The 16,939-nt window shown below is 36.8% G+C and overlaps 1 protein-coding gene across 1 annotated transcript in view; it reads left to right on the top strand.

The window, feature by feature from the left end:
* LOC139964091 (uncharacterized) overlaps window positions 1-16,939 on the top strand; it is a 38,855-nt gene that overhangs the window by 2,035 nt on the left and 19,881 nt on the right. Inside the window, exons 2-10 of the mRNA XM_071965441.1 lie at window positions 10,615-10,807; window positions 11,055-11,159; window positions 11,520-11,695; window positions 12,122-12,250; window positions 12,584-12,778; window positions 13,449-13,548; window positions 14,405-14,535; window positions 15,004-15,034; window positions 16,044-16,165. Of these exons, the coding sequence (XP_071821542.1) occupies window positions 10,615-10,807; window positions 11,055-11,159; window positions 11,520-11,695; window positions 12,122-12,250; window positions 12,584-12,778; window positions 13,449-13,548; window positions 14,405-14,535; window positions 15,004-15,034; window positions 16,044-16,165 (1,182 nt within the window). The remainder of the gene's footprint in view (window positions 1-10,614; window positions 10,808-11,054; window positions 11,160-11,519; window positions 11,696-12,121; window positions 12,251-12,583; window positions 12,779-13,448; window positions 13,549-14,404; window positions 14,536-15,003; window positions 15,035-16,043; window positions 16,166-16,939) is intronic.

Below are 16,939 nucleotides of genomic sequence, written 5' to 3'. Positions count from 1 at the left end.
TTGAAAACAAAAATTTTTCAACTATTGCTGATCTGCGCAAGCAATTCCTTGCTCGTTTCAGTCCAGGGACTTCTTCCTACGCTAAATCACAGGCATTTCATGCATTAAGCTATACGCCAGGTGATACAGCTCAAGCTCATTTGGCCAAAATTTCAAAAGCTGCAGCACAATTGAGTTATGGCGAGGACCAAATTAGAGATAAATTCATCTCGACCCTGCCTTTGCAATGTCGCTCAGCAGTGTTAATGTCTGCATCACCACAAGCAACAATTGCAGATTTGGTCATGAAAGTACAGTGCTATTTTGACTTACAAATCCAAAGTCAACCCACAGCTTCTTCCGAACTATTTATGGCAATGCACGACAAAGCATCTTCTGTTCAGACTCCAACTATTTCTGCATCTTCTGAGATACACGAGTTGTGTACCAAAATTCAGGAATTAGAAACCAAGTTTGATCAGTCACGTAGGTCAGAATCGCAAGACAATCCAAAAGATATGAGGCAAAGATATAGTTCTCGTGATTCTCGTGGTCCTAGGACAGGTCAGAATAATAACAGGAGAAGGTTACCATATTTTAATCCTTCAATCACATGTCATTACTGCCAAAATCGAGGTCATTTTGCACAATATTGCCAAATTCGCCTAAGCCATGAAATGGAGGCTAATGTAAAGAAAGTACCAACACAGAATTTTCAGTAGGGAGCACTTATGATTGCACTCATCATACAGTGACTCCAGACAAAGTACCAAGTAAAGGAAGATCGAAACGTAAAGCAAATAATATTTGGAAGAATAGTAATATTCCTAGTTCTAAATATACAGGGAACGACCGTAATGTGGATATTCAACTGGACACACGTAATTTTGTAAGAGGTACGTTACATGATGGTAAAGGAATTTCATTGTTGTTTGATAGTGGAGCGACACGCTCTATCATTTCTTCTTCTACAGTGCAAAATTCAAAGTATTTATCCTCTATACAACCAGTTTCAGTTGATGTAGTAAACCTAAAGTTGGGTAATGGTCAGTTTATTCATGCGTATAGCACGATAACATTTCAGGTCAAAATTCAAGGTCATGAATTTCAGCTTTCTGCTTTAATTGCTGCAAACCTGACAGGTATTGACTTAATATTAGGTAGTCAAACTCTGAAGGAATTGAATGGTTCTTTGGACTTTACCACAAACTGTTTTAGAATTAAACAAGCCAAAGTTTTCCTTAGGCCAGTGCAGAGATTTGTTATTTACCCAGGTCAGCAAAGATACATTACTGTACAGGGACGTCTTCCACTATATGCACGAAATGCAGATGTAGTTATTAAACCGTTTCCTCTAATATCTCGTATGTGTCCTTCACGAATGTTAGTGAAAATGCATAAAGGTAGAACAAAGATTCTACTAAGGAACATGGGTAATCGGAAATTTTTTCTGCATCCTTCTCGCACAGTGGCTCATTTAGATTTAGCAGATATCATTACGGTCACAGAAGACATACCTACTGATTCTCTAGATTTTCTCAATGTCATGAGAGACATCGAAAAACCGTCTCTTTTTCGAACCAATTCAGACTCCAAAGAGAATCGTGATGAAATTACACGATATAATTTACATCGATATCCACATTTGACAGCCGATGATCCCCTGGTTTCCAAATCCGAACAGGAAATCATGAGAGACAACATTAATTTGGAACAAAGTATTCTGAATGCTTCAGAAACAGAAAGCATTTATGAATTTCTAGACTCACATAGAGATGCATTTTCTCTTTATGGTGAATTATCTCACTGTCCAAATTATGAGGCTGATATTACGCTTACTAATGATGAGCCGTTTTACATACGTCCCTATAGACTTTCAGATGAGGACAAAGTCATTGTCGCCAGTGAGCTTGACAGATTAGTGCGATTAGGAATCTTAGCGGTAGGACATCAGTCTTATACTTCACCGGTTTTCCTCATTCCAAAGAAGGGAACAAAAGACAAAAGGGTTGTCACAGATTTTCGCTACTTGAACAGTAGAATAAAACGTCTCAATCACCCATTTCCATTACTGAATGAGACTATCCGTACCATAGGGTACTCTGGAGCCAAAATTTTAGGTGTTCTTGACTTAAAGTCTGCATTCTTCTGTCTGCCACTAAGTGTTCATGCACAACAATATACAGGTATTGCTTCATTTCATGGAGGAAAGCATTATTATTATAAACGCTTACCACAGGGATTGAATTTATCTCCAGCGATCTTTCAGTCGCAAATTAATGATATTTTGGCAACGATCCCAAATTCAAATAAGTTCTGTATTGCTCATCATGACGATATTATTGTGTACAGTGCAGACAAACGATCTCACAAACAACACCTACAGGCAATTTTTAAGGTTTTAATGGACAACGGATTGAAAATCTCTCCGAAAAAGTGTAGCATTTTCCAAAATTCAGTCCGATATATGGGACATTTGCTCTCAATAACCCCAGAAGGTGAGGCTTGTATCCAACCTTTACATGATAGATGTGCAGCGATCAGGAACACACCGAAACCACACAATATTAAGTCAGTAAGACGATTTGTAGGTGCAGTTAATTATGTGGCTTCATTTTTCCCAAATATTCAAGCACTATTGAGACCATTACATCATTTGAGTCGTAAAAGAAAGGTATTTAAATGGACAGAGGAACATCAGTATGCATTTCAAAGTATTAAAGAGTTGTTGTGTAATCCACCTATATTGCATATGCCACAGAAATATGGTCGTTTTGTATTATATAGCGACACATCACGAGTAGCAACAGGATCGTACTTGACACAAAGAGTTAATGGCAAAGAGAATATTATTGCATATTACTCTAAGGTATTACCACCAGCATGTCAGAGGTATAGTGTCACTGAATTAGAAATGATGGGTCTATTTATTAATGTGACAGCATTCAAACATTTATTGCAAAATGTAGAATTTGAGGCATATGTTGATCACTCAGCCATTGTTGAATTGTTTAAATCGAAACAAGAACCAGCAACTTCACACTTACGTAAACTTCTGTTCAAATTGTCAGAATATACATTTCAGGTTGGTTATAAGAAGGGTTCAGAATTGGTTTTGGCAGATTATTTGTCTAGAGCACCACAGGAATTCCACTCTGAAATAGATCAGGTTGCTCAAGAGATCAGTTCTTATGAGGATTTTTCAACTCCACCTAAGGAGACATTTAATCCAATCATGACAAGGTCAAAGGCAAGGTCAATGGGAGTCAAAATTCCAGATTTATTTCCAAATAAAGTCACAAAGGAGTCTAAGCAGGATTCCCCAGCCAAAGAATCAACAAATAGAGTTGAAAGGACATCCATTCCTAAGGCAACACATTCTAATGATCATGCTACACAGAGACCACAATGTGATTCACAAAAGAGGACTACACCAGTTGTTTCTAATGATAAGAGAGAAACATATATTCAAAGGCCTACTATTACTATGCCGAGTGAAAATAGACATACACATAGTCCTGACATATTAGTGGTGCCAAATTTTACAAGTGTTTCTCAACCTTCAGAGCCAAGATTAGTGGATCAGAGTAGACATAGAGTGCAAGAGGTAGTCAGAGAACCACCACCAGAATTATTTTCTCAGCCAAAGCCAGTCATAACAAACATTGATCATTTGGTTACAGGGCACATTCCAAAGCAAAAGGAATTGAATAAAGTCATGAAGGCAATTCAAGGAAAGCTGATCAAAAACTATGATCTGCCATTTGATGTAAAAGAGTTGCAAATTCAACAACGAACTTGTCCTTACTACAAACCAATTTATGATTTTTTTGCACACGACATTATTCCAGGTAATGCTAAGCATGCTAGAACTGTTCGTTCTCAAGCAGAGGATTATTTGTTATGTAATAGTTTGTTATTCAGGATATTTTTGCATGAGACTAATGATGCTGAGATGACTCTTCAGTTAGTCGTACCTGAGACTATGGTGGAACAGATAATATCTCGATATCATGATGACTTGTTAAGTAATCATCAGGGTGTAATGCGTACATATTTGACCATTAGACAGCATTTCTATCTGCGCAATATGTTTCAACGCATCAGTAATTATATTCAGGCATGTCTCCGTTGTCAAGAATTCCGTAAGAAACCGGACAAATTGAGACAATATCATGCTCGCATTCCTGATTCTTATCGTCCTTTTGACAGACTTAGTCTGGATTTCAAGACTATGCCCACAACGGCTACAGGATTTAAACATTTGATGGTTGTTTGTGATGAGATCACTAGATTTGTTGTATGTGTTTCTCTTAAGACTCTTGATGCTGAAACAATATGTGAAGCATTATTGCAGAGGGTAGTCACAACTTTTGGTCCACCGTCTTGTATCATAAGTGATGCGGCAGCTTCTCTTACAGGAAAATTAGTGGAGCTCTTAAGTAAAGCTTTAGGCATTGAACAAAAGTTCATCAGTGTAAACAATCATGGAAGCTTACAGGTTGAAAGACACATTCAGACTCTTTCAAATTTCCTCAAAGTGAACTTAAATCAGTTTGGTACGGATTGGGTACGATTTGTCCCAACATCAGCCTATGCATATAACACATTTTCCTCTCCTCAGTTAGGTAGCTATAGCCCATTTGAACTTGCATTTGGACGTAAGCCACCAAATCTTACAAATTTATCATTCAATCCAATGGCAGGATTATCACAATCTCATGGAGAATATGCTGCATTGTTAAAGAAACGATTTGATCATTTGTCTAGGGTAATGTTAGTCTTACAAAAGAAGCAACAAGATGCTCAAAATGTTAAGATAAGTGCAAAACTGGACAAAGGTGCAGTTTATTCAACGGGTCAATTAGTTTATCTGTATAAGCCAACGTCTTCCTCCTTGACTGCGAACTCTCGCAAAATTGCTGCAGAATGGTGTGGACCACTAGTGATCCATCAAGTTTTAGATAGGACTCATTATTTGTTGGCCACTCTCAAAGGAGAAATTCTTAGTGATGTATTCAATTATAACAGGCTTAAACCATGTTTTGTAAGAGCATCTTCTGAAACTAAGAATATCACCAACATTCAGAAATTGCGAAATGTCTTGAAAACGAAGGGTTCATCAAGTGAAAAGGTTGCACGAATGAGAAATGTTTTGAGTAGTAACACTTCTAATGCAGAAAATGTTAATGTCATGCAAGATGCACATATTGAGTTTCATGATGAGTTTGGTAACGTTTTGCCAGGGGTAACTTCAGATCATGTCATGTGTCTAATGAGCACTAAGCCAATGAATGTTGCATCCTTTCTAAAGAATAGAGCACATAATGAAGGATTAGCAATTCCATATCCTTCCATGAAAGATAGCATATTAAGGCAAAAGAAAGTTTTTGCAAATGCTCCACAAGGAGACATGAAAGTCCAACGTGCTCGATACAAATTGGGTGAATTACAGGTTCTGGTCACCTATCAGACACCATGTTTTCCATCAGGCTTTAAGAGTCATGATTTTTGGTGGAATGTAGGGAAATATTCCAACACAGAGGAAATAATGAATTTTCTCCATGAAAAGGGATTGAACATTACAGGCAATCCAGGCAGGATGTTGCAAACATTATATGGTTAGTATGTATAACTGCATATTGCTTTAAGTTCAGATGAACAGGTGTTTTACCCACGATTGTATGAATGGAATGCGTCATGGCATTTACCTGCATACCTATTAAGTGGAAGTCATTGTACTGTATGGTGTAACAATATAAGCTTTATTGTTAAAAACGCCACCAAGTGACCTAGTTTCATCTTTTATAACAAATGTGTAATGAGTATACCTTTTTTCTCCTTATGAATTCGTTCAAACGTTTACCCGGCAATTAGAACATATCCGGAATATTAGCAACATGGGTTTTCATATATTGAGAAATATTTTAAGGATATTTACATTTGCATCATTTATGTTATATTGAAGGCTATTCAGAGACAGCATTGAAGATGTGCAACTTTTGCTTACAGCAACAGTTATCGAAGCAAATGAAAGTATAGATGTTTTGTATAGATGAAAGTATAGATCTTTTGAGGAACTTATGTATATATTTTCTTTTCCTCAAATATTCATGCAAAAGTAAATTTCATCCAGAAGTTTAAAAGAACAAGATGTTAAGTATTATGTAAATTTGAAGAACGATTTGTTGATGTCATAGTCTATGGGGTCTCTTTTATGGTATCGAATATCTAGTACTTTGGTACTTTACTAGAATTATTTCGGAGTGCATACCTAGGGTCACCATGCTATCGAGTCACATTTTCTTGATTTTCTTGAAGTGGATGTATATGATTCACAAGGTTTCAGAGCAGTTTTGAAACTTTGCCTTCATTAAAGAGGAGGTACTTTGTAAATGAGTTTGTAATATTTTAAGGTTTTTTTTTTTGTGTACGAATTTTGCATGGAACGTCAAGGTGTTCTGTTCAGTTAAAAGATAACTAAGTCAAGTTTTCTCTGATCTCTCCCCAATCACGGCATGATTTCACTTTTGATATGAATGTATTATTGATGTACTGTATGAAATGCATAAATGTATTTTGTAAGAGATACTGCATATTTTGCTGTGTCATGTAACTTTAAGATATCTTAATGATATCATTTATATTTTAGATTACATCATATGATGTCATCAGTATTGAAGAGGTACACAAAAAATTTTCATGGAGATAGTGTCAATGTATATACCATATGATCATTTTAATAATTCGTAACCAAGATGTTAACCTTTGAGATATATGAAGACCATTTATTGAAGTCAATGAATATTAGTGAATGAGCTTACAGTACTCTACCTTATTGAGATAATGATAAGTTAAAGCAGTATGATGTTAAAATTTTGGAGTATCCAAAAATTTTAAAAGATTGAGGGGGATGTTATGAAATAGTGATACCATCTCTTTGATGTTACCGAAACACTCCATCGAGACACCTTACAGGGCCTCTTATGTATTTAACTAGGTCATGGATTCAGTTTTCCCACGAGAAGTTTTTAACTATCTTATTGAATCTTGGTACAGGGCCTTTTCCCAAAATAGATTCCATTATGTCTGTGGAACATTCGAGAAGGTTCTCTCACGTGGTATGGAAGTTTCCATAGAAAGGGGATGGACTTCCAAACTCCCAACCAATCAGGGCAGATCAGTGCCAGCGCACTTATTTTTATATCGTTAAGCTAATACAGGATGGTCAGGTTATTGGCTGCCTACTGATTGTGCGCAGTGAGATTTTATGGAAGTAAGGTTTAAAAGTAAAAGGAGGCCGAAAGTTTGAGCACTCCGTCAGCAAATTTATCACTCCGTCAGCAAAGTTTATCACTTGATCAGCAAATTTATCACTCCGTCAGCGCTCCGTGATCAGTTCGTTGCTTCGTCACCATTTCATCACTCTTTCTAATTGTTTAATTGACGGAGTCAAGTCAAGTCAAATCATTGTAATTTAGTTTTATTTGTAAAGAGAATCGACAGAGAAGAAATTATACCGAATCATTAATCAAATCCTATCTCGTCAACTTGTTTTTCTGTGAACTCATTGTTTTCTTCCGTTCGAGACATCTCCTGAAGAAGCATAAAAACGGCATCAAGATATCCCAGTACCTTTCTATCGCGAGTCCCGATATAGTTTTACTATCGGAGGAGCCGGGCTCGACACAATATTACATTACAGCAATAAGTTACTGTTGTTTGTTACTGATACAGTATTTCTATGCAATACAGCAATGGATAAACTAAGAATTACTACAATGCTGTGATTTCTAACAAAGTGTGATGCACTGTAGATTCATATTTATCAAATTTTACTGCTCTTAATATGCCTTGCAGTCTTATATTGTGTCAAACCCCTAATACTGTAAGTAGTAGGTTGGCCACTGACATGAAATCAAAATGGAGGAAACATGTCCATGGAGATGAAATGACAATTTAGTGACTTACATGTGGGCTGGCAGGGCATAATCATAAACCATGTGTTTCATTTGAAGCTTGTGTGAAACTGCAGCTTGCATATTTGACAACTTTAAAGACCAACTATGGAGACTTTTCGATGAACATAAAATCCCACCATTTTTTCATGTACCTGTATGTAATCCTTAACTGACTCCAATTACATTGCTGTAATTAACTTTACCAATTTCGGACGTTAAATAAGTGAAAATTGGGACACAAAGTCAGCTTCTATTTCAGACATTCCTGAAACATTCCTAAGACATCAGGTGACCATGTGACGTCAGCGTTTGTATACCTCACTCACAACTATACTTTTAGTGTGTAAAGTCGTATACTTGAGCTGCCAAAAACATCAACGATATTACTCCTTTTCCCTCAAAATGTCACAATTCTGTGTTATTGGAGGTTGCAGTTATACCTCATCCAACAAAAGCATCAGCATTTTTTAGATTTCTGAGTAAAAGAACCGACGTAAAACGCTCAGACTTTGGATCAATTTTTTGAGATCCACGCGGAAAGATTTTTCAGCACCCGGAGTATCTCATGCCCATGAGTCCACATGCATGACCCTGCTTCTGTGTATGCTGCAAATGTCTCATTCTGTGAAAGTTATATACTGTCGATAGCTGTTTCGGACCATGGTCGGACATAGCTAATGTGAAATTGACCGTAAACACGCCCTGGACGTCCTTACATGTAACATTACAGTATATCACGCAATTGGCAGTAATATATTTACTGTAAGAGATGACCGTATATATATACACGTACCGTGCCAAGGGTATAGCATTGTTAGTACATGTACGGTAGTTAGTTACAACTCTCACCGGCGTTGGCTCACAGCATGTGTATAAATAGCCATGTTAGGATTTATCTATTTCATTTGTTGTATTCCAGTATCGTGAGTTCCTGATACATGTGTAATATTGTCCGTTCTGTTTATTCCGACATCTGCATGGTCCAAGGAGTTGAATAAAAACGGTAGTATGTAGCGATCGGACGTTTTATTTCGTTAGTGACTGTCTTGTGATTGTGGGATGTTAGTACTGGTCAAGGCCTGTTTCAACTAGACCTAACTCTATGGAATTACACAGACTCACGGTAGTTTTTCGCCCAGGATTGAACAAGAAACGTGGATTAGGATATTCACTGCTAAATTTGTTTATTGACAGGATACTTTTTCTTTGTTTGTATACTTTTGGATATTAAAACGAGTAAGTACTATGTAAGTATATTGTACCGTACGGACCTATTGACGCTACGCTATGTAAAAGATGCCTCCATTTGAGTGGAAATTTTGCTCATAAAATAAGCAATTTAACTAAAATTTCTGCTTATAATTGTCTTAAAACTTGTTGTTAACCTTCATGTGTTCTTGTTTTAAGCTAACAGCTTTTCAAACGCTTGAAATTGGAAGTCAAAAACAGTACAATTGTTCGCTATCTGTGTACAAACAGTGCCTATATCAGCGTTTGATTTTTGCGGTTTACAAACTTTGACGTCACACGGTGACCAGAGGCTCCTTTGGGCCAATCTCTGTTTTCAGACATTCCAGAGGTGGTCGTTTTTTGATGGGTTATAGTAGGTTTTCGAAGATTATTTTTTACACATGTTGATTATGGGTATGTAAACTCCTAAATTAATGGAAAATCTCAACAACAAAAATTGCCTCCATATTTGGTCTTTAACACATTCACTGGACAAAAAAAAAGCACCATTAATACAGAACCTGGAAAAGAAATGGTTATGTATATTTATAATAGGTTGAAAATAGTACAATATGTACACAGACAAGAAGAGGAATTCTTAAAATGTGTAGCCATAGGGTTTCTTAAGTATCAAACACAGATTGAAAGGTATGTTTGGCTTCAAATCATATCTTTCACTTAAGTGCTGTACATACATGCATCCAGCTAGAGGTGGTGCCAGATGCTTCACAAAATGTCAATAATAAACTATATTCCCTGCAAAGTACTCTCCCTCGCTTCTGAACAAAATCAGGAAAGTAATAAACCTATCTTTTTCTTTCCGAATAAGAATGTTATATGCAGCCATCTTTCAATGAATATTCAATGTGCTATTGTCATACAGTTAACAATAGAAGGTACATATATGTCTAGGAAAATATGGAGTAAAAAAAGCTGTGAAAGGATTTAAAATCAAGTATGACATACTGTACACATGCAAGTGAAAAGACCAAATAATATTTATTAATTGTCATCAAAAAGCTAGGTCTGAGAGCAGGTCACGGCATAGATATAATGCTTAAACAAAGAAGAAGACAATTTTGCAGGATAGAGCTTCTTTAGGAGACAGCATGGTCTTCATTCAGAGTGCAGTTAAGCTTTATGGCATATATATATACAGAGGTTTTGTTAATAATTTTCTCACAATTTTAGTCATATATCATTTGTTTTGACTCACTTTTCAATGTGTCACTTCAATTATATGAATTCAAAGAAAGGTAGAGAGAAAAGATATGTAAAAGAAATGAATGACATCTCTCTCCCCACTTCCCCTTCCCCCTCTCCTCCCCTCCCCATTCACTCCCAATCTCCCATTAGTGTATTATGTAAAACAAACTGATGATAAAATATTGTATGTACAAAAGTTTCATTCTTGCCTTTATTTTATTTTGTGTTCAATTTGTAGAGCTTGATGACAGGTTTGATGTACCACAAACCAGAGGATCATGTCAGCTACCTCAAGCAATGTCTGCAAGAACTAGACGGAGCAGATGCAAACAACATCCAATGGCACATGTTTGTAGATGGCGGAAAGCAATCGGCCCCGTTGCCACCCATAAATAAATCAAATTCTGAGAAGAGGCAGCTTCCACCGAAAGGTATTTGTAATTACAAAAATAGAAATTGTCTTGCTCCATCAGTGACGAGATTTAAGGAAAAGTTGATATGTGAGCGTTCAGCAAGCTGATGCGAATGTATTCTAAAGTAGAAATTTTTTAGCCATATATGTAAAGCCATAAGCTAAAATGGGAAAAATCAAATTATCTGACAATACAATGTCCTCATTGTTAGATGTGTGCGTAACTTTCTCCTAAAGTAGTGACAATTCTTTCCCCTTGTCATCAGATCATTCCGTCTTAGAGATGAAGAAAACTAGTCCTCTGCCTCCTATCCCTCCTGCTCTGACCAATGGAGATGTTAAGAAGAACCTGAAATATGTCTTCATCCTAGGTGAGTCATCAACTAGAAATGTATCCATGATATTTACTTGATTCATTCATTCTACTTGGAATTCAGGAGTTTCTACAAGTGCCACTTGGTTTATTATCACCTCACACTCCACCCCAGCTTCTCCCCCACTCTACCCCCACCACTCCTTTTAAAAAGAAGAGTGGACATTTGCAACTTATCTTTTATTACCCCCCCCCCACACATTTCCAAACCAATCAGTATTGTATGATGTTCTGTTCTGTTTTGACGTATTATTTCACATCAAATGTGATCCAACACATGCATCACACAAAGACAAAATTCACCATTCCAGAATAAGCCAAGCGTAATATTCCGATGTCAAATTTTCTTTATCGGAAGGTGGTCCAGGAAGCGGAAAGGACGTACAGAGCAAACGTCTCGCTGAACGGTACGAGGGGTTCGCCCTAATTTCAGTTGGGGAGAATCTTCGCCGTCAGGCTGAACAACTGGAGGGCTCCGACGAAAATTGGAAAGTTTTATCCGAGTTGATCAAAGTGGGTAAACTTGTATCAGAGGTGAGTTAAAAATCACAGCCAAAAAATTTACAATAAATTTATAACAATGTTTGGTATCATGATTGCCATGTCCAATCTCGCTGTAGTATTTCATGAAGTGGCGAGATGATTGCACCCACATGAATATATATAGAAGGCTTACATTTATTGGTTGTATTTTAGTCTAATACAACTAGGTATTATATCATCTTGTCACAGAACATGACTCAGGAGTCTCCGGTATTCAAGCTCGGTGTTGCAACCATTCTTACGGTGCCAAAATATTTTGGTGGGTTGCCAAAAAGAGAAAAATTGTGGAATTTGTGGATGTTCCTCCCCTATGATATGCTGTCCAACTTTGGAGAAAAAAATAAAAAATATGGTAACCTTATTCATTTTCATGCTACCATGATATAATCATCTTTCGCTGTTCACTCCCTATTATAGGAAACTGCATTTACAGCCGTGAAGACAGATGTTGACAAGACTTTAGAGGCCAATCCAGAAAACTTGATAGGTTTCTTAATAGAGGGCTTTCCAAGGACAACAGAGCAATATCAAATGTTTGAAAAAGAGGTCAGAAGCATAGCTTTTTATTTTTTTGAACTCTGCAATTGAATTTTGATAATTATTAAAACTGTCATTAATTTATTATGATAATCTTACTCCACGGCCCTCACCGCCCCCACCACAAGAACAAAGAGAAATTGGCCTATTGTTTTATTTAATGAAGAACATTCTGCACCAGCCAAAGTGTCTAAGAAAAATGGTCTTTATAGTGCATGCGCTTTTGCAAATAATATTTCCACATAATCTAGATGTGTTACAATAGTTTTTACCTCTTTAGAGAACTGTACCCATTTACTATAATTTTATAATTGCTTTTTACCTTCTTTTTTTTCAACCTAGTTTGGAAAGCCAGACATGATCCTGTCATTGGAGAGTGAAGACTATCGTATGAAGTTCAGGTTGGACAAGAGAAAGGAATCTAACCTGAGGGTGGACGACACAGAAGAGGCCGTCGAAAATAGAATCAGTAGTTTTAATACAAGCACAATGTCAGTCATTGACCAGTTTCAAGGTCACTCCAATGTATTACATAGAGTGAGTTTTTTTTTCTACGTTGCTGTTGTTGTTGTTGTTGTTATTGGTGTCTTCATTTAGTTATCTTCATATTATACTGCTGTTGGTTTAGTCTTATAACTTTGTGAAGTATAGTTTAGTGAATTACAAAGGTTAGAAAACCAACAACCCATCCCATGTGATGATCTTGGATGGTCACCCGCTCATTCTCTTTTTCGAGGAATGTTGAGAGAATTTGCAACAGCAGGCGTATAATCGACGATGGTATAATCGTCGCACCCTTTCCTGGTCAGACGAGAGTGTTCCCCAACATCTGATCACTTTCACATAAACTGTGGGATGGGATGGCACCCCATCCATCATCCCTGCAATGCAGCAGTACATGGTGAAATGAAGTTGTTTCGAATACCAACATCCCCAGATCGCAAACCAGATATCCCAAATCCACCGAAGACTCCCCTCAAGAACACAGCACGACGACTTTTGAACAGGTCAAAAGAATCTGGTTCTCGGTGAGGGTTTAGAACCGGGAACCTGGAGGGTTGTGAGGGGGACACTCTTTCCCACCACACCTGGTATTAACCTTAAATGTTGAGCCTGTTTACATTAACATAATTATGTTTTCCTCCATTAGTCTCTCAAATACAGAGCCCGATGTTAATCTCTTTTGGTACATTTATTTCCATTATAGGTGAATGTTGACAGAGATGTAGAAGAGGTATTCTACGACATGACGAATATAATAGATGGGGCATTCTTCGAAATACGTGAGAACAACACTGCCAACAATGGTGAGTTTAACTGAACAATGCTCCAATTGCCAACGGCTGTACTTTGGGGATTTTGAACAATGATTGTAGATTAAATAGGATCCTATTCTCACAGGTTTTAATGTGTTATTGTTCTGGGATTCCCATGGATAGTAATAGAAAGGTAAACTGAGCATGGATGTGCTTGGATGGTATGAACAATGAACAATGTTTTCTTCTACAAAAGAGAGAAAATCTTCTTACAGAAAGTACTTTTATGTAGACTTTCTGATAGTTTGTGTGTATGTGTGTGTGTGTGTCTATAGACAGCCCAGTTTAAGGTCACTTCTAAATTAATGGAAAAGTACCCTTGCTCTTGTAGTAAAGTAACTTTAATGAAACCTTAGCATTTGTGAGGCAGATAGAAATGACATTGCTTGTGAATCATGGAACACTGAAAATGTAAAATATTTAATAGAATTTCAATTTCATTAACAATGCAGTTACTACATGATTTCTGGTCTGCAGGTGTTTTCTCTTTCTCTCATTTTTTTTTGGGGGGGGGGGGCGGGTGGGGGTGTGTGCAAGGTGCAAGGGAAGAGGAGGGCATGTGTCCCACACAAACTTTGTACGATTCACATATACCCTCCCCTCCCCCTTCGCTATCCTCCCCTCTCTGCCAACAAATCAAGTACATATACTTGGCCATATGTTTTGCTTTATACCATCGAAACAAGTTTCCAAGAAATAAAGTTAGAAAGTAAGGTGGTGATAATTTGGTTTGCCCTTAAAAACTACATTGCGGATAAATTTTTAAAATTTTTAAAATTTCTCCTTCTAAATAATCTACTTTCTTTTTTGTTGTCATATTGGATTCCTACTTGGATGATTTATAAAGCTCTCAATGCAATGGATCCATTACCACCAATCACTAAACAGAAGACCAACACTGAGGAAGAACTAGTGACTCAGGGAGCAGACTCAGAGGCAGGTGGGAAGGATGAAATAAAACAGGATGAAACAGACGAGGTTTGTTATAAACTAATAAATGATGTAATCGACAGGTGATGGTCGAATTCAGGGATTGATAGACGGTATTCAAGAAAGTGAAAATATTTTGGTCTTAGTGCCTTGCACATTTTTCACTTCCTTTCAGCAGAAATCCGGCTAGACAAACAATATGGTTGATTTTGTCATGTCTCATATTTTGCGGTGGGGTGAGGGAGAGGTGGGATGGGGGAGAGGTGTGGTGGGGGGATATTAATATTCCTCATCCTGCATATTGAATTGTATCTGGTGAAGAAGGGTTCTGATGTAAAAGAGACTCAAATGTTTAAAGAACTTTGTTGAGTTTAAATTTTCAAATTTTAAGTAGTTCCCACGAAACAGGAAAGGAGAGAGACAGTGATTGATTTAGTAAAGTAATTATATTTTGTTTCCCTTTTATGTGAAAATTTGGACTGTTGTTATGTTTCTTGTTGTTGTGTTTATTTACAGACTGAAGAAGCTGTTACATCACTTGAAACAGGTAGACCAATAAACAGTGAGATTGACATTTGTAAAAGAAAGCCCCCCCCCCCAAAAAAAAAAAAAAACCGTGTTGTTAAAAGGAAAGACAGAATATTGTGCAAATTTGCTGTGATGGAAATTGTTACAAAGTAGAATTTATGTTTGAGATGATAATGATTGCTTTGTAGAAAAGGAATTGCTTTGTTAGGGATGGTAGATGGGGGAGGGGGATGTTGTGGGGGAAATGTAAAGAGAAAAGGGGTGGGAAATGCCTACTCTTTATGTAATGATGGTTAATTAAACAGCAGTGGAAAATGAATTGATTACAAGGTAGCTAGTTTGATAGCAGATGGGGACCCTACATAGGGGTTGGGGGGGGGGGGATGGGAGAACCAACATGAGATCATCCTTGCCTGCTATGTGATGATAGTAATATGTTAGCTTATCTAATTACCTGTGCCATCACCACCTAGTAGCTAGTCAAGTGTGTTCAGTGGTCCCAAATGGCATCTGTTGAATCAATTAAAGGGGATATTTCAGTGGCAGAAAATGTAACAATTATCTTCAAGAGAAAAAAATATTCTACACTCTTAATTGAAAACCCCAACCTCGATATATTATAATCTTCCTGTTCATTTAGCCTTGAAATGTGATACATGTATAATGTTTCCATAGAAACCAATTATCCTCTGTAATTTGAATTTCATAAAATGCAAACTTGCCTGGTAGAAAAGTGATTCTCCTCTGCAGATTATTTATTTATACCTATAAATAAACAAGAACAAAGAAAATACATTTACAGCTCAGTTTCCATGGAGACATATTCATTTCATCATTGTTGCCAGATGCATTCACAAAATTCCACCAAGCTGAAAAAAAAATCATATCTTTGTCAAAAAATGAAAATGCTGTGAGGAGATATGGTTTGAACCTGAATGTGCAGAAAGAGTTTCTAACAAATTTTGACATGCAAAACAACTTTGGCCACCAGAATATGCCCTTAACGATATATCGCTTTATTAATACAGAGAAAACAAAGGAGGATGAGTCACAGCAAGTTAGTCAGGGAGGTGAAGAGGAGGGGGCAAAAGCTGAGAATCCATCTGGTCCAGAAGAAGACACACCTGGACAGAAAGAAGATACACCAGAGGTAATTTGATTTAACTTAGAGACTGAAGTATATTTTGACCAAATATTTTCACCAAACCGTAGGGAGTATTACTCCAAAATAAGGACGTAAATTGATGAGATGAACCCTTCTTGAGGTTTCTTTACAAAATGAAGGTAAAGTAATAAATGAAACCGATTTGATTATCAATATTTTGTCATTCAGACACCATGTTTTTTTCTTCTGTAACAGTCTGACTGATGTGTAGAGGGGAAAAAAAAACATAGAAAATTCCCAAATATTGTATGTTTACTTTATTTTATTTTTTATATTAAACTTGTCTAGCCAAGCAAAGATCATCTCAATTGTTATGGGATTTGAATTATTAAGAAGCTTTGAAACATAATCATTAAAATGAATTTAAGAAAAAAGCTTTAAAAAAATTTTGTTCATAAAATAACGGCCATTTTCCATTGTGTGTATCTTCATTTCTTTGGGACTTATTTTACCTACAGCCGTCTACCTTAACTTGTTTTGTTTCGGTGTTGTTCACCTCACACAAGGTTATTCACACCATAGCTTTTTTTCCCTTTCTTTTCCTTTTCTGAAAAAACACCTTTTGTAAGGGTTCAGTCTGAACAATGCTGAGTTTCTTAGTGTGAGTTGTGACATTCAAGATGTCTCCAATCGATATTCCTTCTGTTATTGAATTCATGCAAAAATGCAAGATAGATTATCACGACGACGAAGCGAGATCTTTTTTTTTTGGTTCTGATAGAATGGTTTAAGCTATGTCTTTCATTTACTTCATGAAAG

The sequence above is a fragment of the Apostichopus japonicus genome, chromosome 22, assembly GCF_037975245.1.
Source record: "Apostichopus japonicus isolate 1M-3 chromosome 22, ASM3797524v1, whole genome shotgun sequence".
In the NCBI taxonomy this organism is placed as follows: Eukaryota; Metazoa; Echinodermata; class Holothuroidea; order Aspidochirotida; family Stichopodidae; genus Apostichopus; species Apostichopus japonicus.
The sequence above is the reverse complement of the archived record's forward strand: the minus strand, read 5'-3'. Positions and strand labels throughout refer to the sequence as shown.